Genomic DNA, 8,714 nt, shown 5'->3' with positions numbered 1-8,714 from the left:
TTCAATCCCCGGTTCAGTCAAAAAAAAAAAAATCTTAAAAATAAATAAATAAATAAAGCCTCATAGAAGACAGGTCATTGAGGGTAGGTGCTTAAGAAAATTGGGAGCCTGTCCCCTTCCTGTCTCCTTTTTCTTCCTGGCTGCCATGAAATCAGCACTCTATTCTACCATGTATGCACTCCCCATCATTATGCTTTGCCCTGCACAGGCAGTGTTTTCACTAACCAGTCCATAACACACCACAGTTTTTTCAGGTTGTTCTGAAAGATGGTCCTAATGAGTAACACAGCCAAGAGACTATAGACTGACACTTCCTTTTTTAAAATTTATTTTTTTAAACTGAAACTTCTTATTCTGTGAGTCAAAATAAATCTTTCCTCTTTTTAAGTTGATTCATCTTTTTTTTTTTTTTTTTGGTGGAACCGGGGATGGCAGAGAAGCACTTATTCCACTGAGCCATCTCCCCAGCCATAAGTTGATTTAAATATTAATTATTCATTAAGGCATTAAGATTTATGTATTTGTTACAGCAACAGAAAGCTAACTAACATAAACCGGGCATGCTCGCGCATGCCTATAATCCCACCACTTGGGACGTTGAGACAGGAGTATTGCTATGAATTCGAGACCAGCCTGGGCCACCGAAGTTAGCACAAGGACAGACTGAACTGCATAGTAAGAACCTGACTCAAAAAGCAAACAAACAACAACAAAAAGAAAGCTAACTAACACACTAACAATAAACTTGTTAGCTAACAGATTAGTAAAGTTAATAAGGAATATAACTGGGCTAACGTAGTATTACCTAAAATTTTACATATAACTATTTTTTCCACAAAAATAAAAGGCACAAAATTATATTACAAAATACCAGAGACAGACTTCCTCTCAAAATGGAATTTTTTAGAAAATAATAAAATGTGACAAAAAGTTAATCATACACATAAATGCAGTTCTTACCCGATCTTCTTTCTTTGGCAACTGACCACTGATGAGCATCTTGGTGCGCCTGAGAAGCCAGCCAGACATCCTTGCTGCAAGCCTTCGCATGGCCCTTCGGCCAGTGGCTAGTTCTCTTTTTGTTGCTGTGTGCCTCTGACCATGTTCTACTGGGTCAGAAAACTGCTTCTGGAAGTGATTCCTGCTACCTAAAAGTCCTGGCACAGCCCTTAATAAAGGCAGTAAGAAAAATCCAAGGGTTTTATTAGGTAGTCTAAAAAGAAAAAGTATTCAATTCTTTTAGCTTCAAAGAAATATACTCAAGTCACTTGTTCATTAAGAGCAAAATTAAAAGTCAAGAAAATTGAATGTTTTTTCTTTCTGGAGTTTAGACGTATAAATAAAGATGATGATGGAAATGGCAAGTTAGTGTGTATATTTATTTCAGGGACCAAACTAACAGAAAGACCGGTTTTCATGATACTGTCTACTTAGCATACTATGGTACACTTGGTACCAAATATTTTCTTTCTTTTCCTTTGTGACCAGCTCAGCCCACCCCAGGGGAAGGGCTAACGTGGCATACTGTAGTGCCTGGGATGGCGCAGTGCCTGCAGGAATCACTTACCTAAGCTTGCCTAAGCAGGTGCTTTAGTCCACTGAGCTATCTACCTGCCCTGTATCAAATATTTCTGTAAACAGTTAAATGATTATTTTTGTTTTCTGCAACTAACAATTGGCAAACAAGGCAGCATTAAGCTAAAGAATTATGCATTCCACAACTGAAAATCAAGAGTGAAACTGGTGTTTTTACTCACCAGTCCATAACACACCAGAGTTCCTTCATGTTGTTCTGAAGGATGGTCCCAGTGAGGCCAATGCGGACGTTACACTTCAAAGCTTTCATGGCTTCTGTTACTCTCGCCTTTGGATTCTTGATTCTATGAGCTTCATCCACAATGATGGCTGACCATTCCAAACTATAAAGTGGTAACAACAGGGGGAAAAGTTGAGAAAATTTCTCTTTAGTCTCATGAAGTTTTAAACAGCTGTTTTCTCTACCAAAGTTTCGGGTTTTTTTTTTTTTTCCTTGATGATTCTTACATTTAATTAACTAACTAGTCATAGCCCTTGAAAATAAAGTGTATGGGGCTGGGGAGATGGCTCAGTAGAATAAGCACTTCCCTAGCAAATACAAGGGCATGAGTTCAATTCTTAGTTCCACCAAAACAAAACAAGACAAAACAAAAAAAAAAAAAAAAAAAAAAAAAAAAAAAAAAAGTGTATGATGAATATATAAGGGTACTGAGATTATGTTTGAATATGCTAGAATAAAAAAATTCACCTTTAAACATCATTAAGAAACAACAAAGGAATTTTTAAAGTAACACACCACTGATAGAAATAAAAAAGCAAGCTTTGCAATGTTAAATCTGAATAAAAAAAATACCAATATAAATTCATGATTTTTTAAAGTTATAAATACATTACTCTGTTTACTACAAACATTTAGTATCAACTGTTACCCTAATAGTAATCAGCATTAATGGTGGTCCATCTACTGCAATGAACCAGAGTCCTACAGAAATATGAAGAAACGGTTAATTTAAGCCATTTATCATGGGAAATATTGAAGAATGAGAAGGCACAGATGTAGTCAAAGACAAATGATGACATACTTAAAGGACACAGGAATGTACTTAATGTACATATTTCAGCAACAAGAATAATGACTCACTGTATACAAAACGTTAAATAAAAATTTTAAGTTTTACAAAACAATTTCGATCTTACCTCACACTGTACATAAAAAATTAACTTGAAATAGATTACAGATTTAAATATGAGGCATAATGACAAAATTACAAAAACAGAAAAAAAAATGTATGGTTCTGAGTTAGACACAAACTTCTTAGATATGATATCAAATACAGGGTCAATAAAAATATTTTTGCCAAAGTTGGGCTTCATCAAAGTTAAAAATTTTCTTTTCCATATACACCATTAAAAAACATGCTACAGACTGGGAGAAAATACTAGCATATAATATTCAGATAAAGGACTTGTATATGGAATACATATAGAACTATTCTAATCTAACACAATATAAGACAACCAAATGAAAGGTATAAGATTTTAATAGATATCTTCCAAATGTCTCTTTGAAAATATACAAATAGCATAAGCATGTCTATAATGATACTCAAATTGGTAAAATGAAAGAATTAAGAATAGACTGTTTTTAAATCAAATTTGTAGTTAATTCCTAATGACATGCTTCCTTTATAGAAGAACATCATCAAATATAGTAAAATTGTTAGAAAAACTAATTTTTTAACAATAATATAACTGATTTAGGCAGTGGAGATAGTTCAGTGGTCTAAGCACCTGTCTAGGCAAACACAAGGACCCCGGTTCGATCCCTAGTACATGCCCTGCCAGCCCCACCCTGGGCGTACTGAGCAGGCCACCAAGACTTGGCGTGGTTGTGCATGACTATAATCCCAGCACTGGAGAGGCTGAAACAGGAGGATCACTATAAGTCAAAGCTGCTTAGTGAGACCCTGTACCAAATACATAAAATAATAATAACTGACTTGGCAAGAATACACTAACACTTTGTATACACTAACACTTGTAAGTAAAAGGGCTGAGGGACCAGAATATTGATACTATTTTATTCTTTAGTTGTTTTTTTGTTTGTTTTTGTGCAGAGCCTTACTATGCAGCTCAAACTCGTAGTGAGCCTGTTTTCAGACTCCCCAGCACTGGGAATACAGGTACGCACCACCACACCTGGACTCAGTCTTCAGCTCAGTGCACCTTGGGGTGGGGCTGGTGCAGCATGTGGTGCCAGGGATCGAACCCTGGTCGCTTGCCTAAGCAGGCACTTAGTCCACTGAGCTATCTTGGTGGCCCTTAGAATATTTAAATGATAGCAAAATATCCCATTTTTTTCTATAGGTTTTATAATTTTTTTAAAGCTGAAAAAAGGTGAAATCCTCAAGAACAAAGAGAAAAGGAGAAAAGAGCCACAAAACTGTAGAAGTTGGAAAGACAGATGAACAAGATGACTTATGAAAAGTGGAAAAGGCAGTATCCTATATAAGGAGAAAGCCAAGAAACAATCTGATTTACTTATTTAGCTCTTAAAAAGCTAGGAACTGGTGGTACCAGATGCCTCTGGAAATCAGAAATATGTAAGTGTTCAACAGTCTGTTTATGAAGCAGTTGGAGCTCCTAGATACCTATTCTCACTCCACAAAACAGATGGATCAAAGGACATGTAAGGCAAAATATAGCAAAATCCTCATTTTTCTTACAAAGGAAAGAGCAGATACTGAAAAATTTTTAAATTTAGAATTGTAGCATTAACATGTAGCTATGAATATGGAGGTAAAGACTAAGAAGATCAGTAAGAACTGAAATAACAGTAATGGGAAGAGAGGCAGGGTGTGAACTGCAGTTTCCCTTGCATAAGCCTTTCATTATATCTATCTCTTTAAATCATACAAATATATGACCTTGATGTAACTTGAAGTAAGAAGAATAATGGTAATAATAAATATAGTTCATATTATACACAACTATATAGTTGTCTCTGGGTATCTGAGAATAATTAATATGAGGTTAAAATCTATGGATGCTCAGGCAGCCCAGATAGCTCAACAGATTAAAGCTCCTGCTTAAGCAGACGCAGGGGACAGGGCCATGGCGGCCCCGCCTGCAGGGCGCACTGAGATGGCAATTGCGACTGGGCATGGTGGCGTGAACCTGTAATCACAGCACTTGGGAGGCTGAAAACAGGAGGATCACTGAGTCCAATCTGTGTAGTGAGACCCTGTAGACCCTGTACTAAGTAGAAAAAAAAAATCTATGGATGTTCAAGTGACTTACATAAAATGGTCATTTATACATAATCTATATGTATCTTCCCTTTAATCTCTAACAAAAAAACAGTGTAAACAGTTGTTATAGTGCTATAGGGAATAAAGAAAAACAAAGGGACATAAATGTTCAGCACAGATGCATTTGTTTTTACAAATATTTTTGGATCTGTGTTAAACTGAATACTTAGGTATACAACTTAGGATCATAGAGGGCTAACTATACTTAAAATCAATAATATTGTATACAAATTAAAAGTGTATTAAAGTTTACTAATAAAATCATCTAATGGGTTTGAACAGTGAGTTCTGGCAAAGACTTACCTAATTTACCCTATCATTTTCTATATAAGCTGCTTTACCCAAAACCATATAGCTAATTAGCGACCTTTTTACTCTTAAATATATTTTCAGCTTATAAAATCTATGACACAACTGCTCATAGTTGTTCATTTTTATCTTATGCCAAAACATCTTTAGGGCCAGGGAGATGGCGCAGTGGAATAAGCGCTTCCCTGGCAAGCGCAAGGACCTGAGTTCAATCCCTGGTTCCGCCAAAAAGAAAAGAAAAAACAAAGCATCTTTATGCTGAACTTAAAAGTATTACCCTTAAAAGTAATTAGGTTTTCTGCCATAAGTTCTTTCAAAGACAATAATTTAAACTGATTATAACTAGGACACTTAACATTTTAACAGCTTACTAGATAATTTTTTCCAATGACACCTTAGGTATTAATTATATCCTTTTAGGGAAAAATCTAAGCTTGCAGCAGATCAAAGTTGACTTTACCAAGGCTCAAGATGTAGCTAGCACAACTAGAAGTTTAGACTCAACAACCATGTCCCCTTTGTGAAAGATCATTTAGACAACTCTTCTTTAAAGAAGAGCAGTTACCTCCATTTGGGTGAAACCTGGCCCTATTTCCATGTATTAAGACACACATAGCTGGTTTGGACCTTCCTTTATCCCTTTTATTGGCTTTTAGCAATGCAAATTGGTCCAGCCAAAGTGCTGATGTGCACTTTGAAGTCTTTGAAGCAAGGCAACAGGACAGCATTTTCCTGCCCTGTAGCTCCCAAAAAACCATGTGTGAGCTGGGGCAGGATGGAGAGCTGTGCTCTAGCTGTTGCTGGGATAAGCCTCGAGATAAAGCATAAAAGAGCATTTCCAGGGCATACAGGAGTGCACATCAGTGCTAAAGCACTAACCACAAAACATTATGACCTCAGTTGCATCATACAGATCGCTCTTTCTGCATACTTTTCTCTCTGCATATTGCAGAAGTGATTTCAAGCCTCCTACCTATTCCAGCTCACAGCACTCACTCACTTCCCACCATTCTCAGTCATTAATTCTCAAGCTTCTCCCTTCTTCACAAATTACTAAAACATGGGTTCGGCCCTGGGTCAAGGCCTTTGCTATGGACAGCCATCATTGTGGCTGGACTTAAGACCCCTTGGCTCTGCATAACTACAAATATGTGTTTGTGTCTTTATTCTCACCATGCATTGCACTAGAAAAGGCAGATTGGAATTAACTCACCTGAAATCAAATAACTCTTTCACGAGTAACAAATATAAATTTCCTGGGTCTCAAGAAGGACTGAGAAGGGCTCTCTATACCCATGACAAGGCTATTATAAAAACCTGTACTCATTTACTAAGACTGTCAAAATAAACCACCACAGACTGTATAGCTTAACAACATAATTCTATTTTCTTATAATCTTATAAATTAGAAATCCCAGATCTAGGTGTCAGCAGGCTGGGTCTTCCTTCCTCTGTGCACGCATGTTCTCAGTGTCTGTTTCTCTTCCTATAAGCATTCCAAGTCTGCAGGATTACAGCATCACCCAAACAGCCTCATTTTTCTTAGCTCTTTAAAGACATATCTTGAAACATGATTACATTCTGAGGTGCTGGAGTTGGGAAATGTACATACAAATTTTGGGGTGAAGAAACAATTTAGCCTGTACCAAATCTCTTAGTCTTCATTAATCTGACTTTCACTATCAGTACATGTAGCAAACAGGTACCTACCAAATGCAAATATAATCATTTTCATCATCTTTATAATTTGCTAAAAACAGTTTAGGGATACTCTATTGCCCTAAAGATAGAGAACAAAATCCATGAGGTAGCTTTCATTCCTATTTATGACATGTTCACTATATAACTCACTATGTTGTCTTTTAGCTACATCCCTCTTACATTCTAGGCTACAGTGAGATAGTATATTCTGCCACTCTATAGTCACAGATACTCATAATTCAAATTATTCATAAAATAACTGTCCTAGTCCAGAGACACTATATTCATAAAAGTTTGCACATCAGATTTAGGAAGTTTTATCATTCTTTCACAGGCACTGTTTACAGTCATCCTGTACTGACTTTAACACAGTACAAAAATGCAGAAAATATAATGCAGACTTTTCCCTTGTCAGAGAATAAATTATTATAAATCACATATCTCAATAATTCTCAAATGAAATTAAATCAACTAAAGGAAATTTAGAGTTTTGCAAATACATATTGATATTAATGCTATCACTCCCATTATTATTACCTGTTGAGTTCATCCAGACATAAGCGCAGTGTTTCATATGTTGTTAGAGCAATTTCACATTTCCTCTGCCTTACACGAAGTAATTCATTGTCCTTTTTGTTACCATGTAAAATAGTGACTCTGAAATAGCCCCAGGTATCCAATTCATCCTTCCAGTTGTAGAGGACAGAAAGAGGAGCAACTATTAAAAACATCTAGGAAAAAAAGTTTTTGATATTTCTTAAAATGGAACTATAAAATGAAATCTAGAAAATCAACAGTCTTATTTTTAGATGGCAGTGTAGTTAAAAAGATTAAATACAAATTAAGTAATTGGCTCTATTTGGTCACAGAAGACTTTCAAATCTACTTCGTTGCTTTATTAGCTTTTTATTCGGATAGATACCTAATTGTGTCCACAGCATCAGCTACTTTTTATTCTTACTCCCAAAAGGAACTGAAAAATTAGTTAATGTTTCTCACCGCTAAGACAAAATATCCGACATTCAAAGTTAAAGGAGGAAGTTTATACAGCTTTTAGTTTATAGCTCAAGTTTATAGAGGTTTTAGTCCATATCAGCTGGCTTTAAGGCAGGATGGCACGGCAGACAGGCACTGCAGAGGAGAAAAACTTCTTAGTGGGCAGAAGGTAGCAACAAACAAGAGGTGCAAGACAAAAGCCTCTTCCTGTCCCTTATATTGTATCCATGCTACAAGGAATATGGCAGTGCCAAACCAATCAGTTGACTGATACAATCACACACTCTTAGTCCCAGCATTACACACTCTACATTCAACTGCCTCTGAAAAAGCCCCACCTATGAGTGCATGAGGCTTTGAGGGGACATTTAGACACAACCCATAACATTCCACCCCAGTTCCCCAAAGACTCATGTACACTGCTTTACACAAAAGGAACTTACTTAGTCTGTCTCATTTCTAAGAGTCTAAATCCTAAGTCTCCTCTGAAATTTAAGGCAAACTCTTAGCTACAAGACCCTGTACAAATAAAAAGTAAGCACTCCCAACATTCAATGGCTTAACATAAACATTACCATTTCAGAAGGTACAATAAGGAGATATGAAGGAATGGGACCAAAGTACGTTCAAAATCCAGCATGGCAAACATTAACTCCTGTAGTTCCATGTCCAGATCCCTGGCAATCTGTGAACTTCAAAGGGCTTGGGTGACTCTACCCCCATCGCAGTGGGAGTAGTTACAGCTCCATGGTTTCCCTCTTGGGCAGGCTTTGCTCCCCTCACTGTAGTTTCCCTCAAACAATCTGCGTTTCAGGCTTCTCCAAACTTTGGGGATCTTGACTGCACCTTCAGCTTCACACA

The 8,714-nt window shown here is 36.7% G+C and overlaps 1 protein-coding gene across 3 annotated transcripts in view; it reads right to left on the bottom strand.

Annotated features, from left to right (window-relative positions):
- Positions 1–8,714, bottom strand: part of Ercc6l2 (ERCC excision repair 6 like 2) — a 185,023-nt gene that overhangs the window by 142,906 nt on the left and 33,403 nt on the right. For all 3 annotated transcript variants that reach the window (XM_012517485.2, XM_023703936.1, XM_023703937.1), the window contains exons 4-6: positions 7,395–7,588; positions 1,758–1,919; positions 961–1,168 (exon numbers count right to left, since the gene is read on the bottom strand). In XM_012517485.2, the coding sequence (XP_012372939.1) occupies positions 961–1,168; positions 1,758–1,919; positions 7,395–7,588 (564 nt within the window). The remainder of the gene's footprint in view (positions 1–960; positions 1,169–1,757; positions 1,920–7,394; positions 7,589–8,714) is intronic.

Source organism: Octodon degus, unplaced genomic scaffold, assembly GCF_000260255.1.
Source record: "Octodon degus isolate 3935 unplaced genomic scaffold, OctDeg1.0 scaffold00184, whole genome shotgun sequence".
Lineage (NCBI taxonomy): Eukaryota > Metazoa > Chordata > Mammalia > Rodentia > Octodontidae > Octodon > Octodon degus.
The sequence above is the reverse complement of the archived record's forward strand: the minus strand, read 5'-3'. Positions and strand labels throughout refer to the sequence as shown.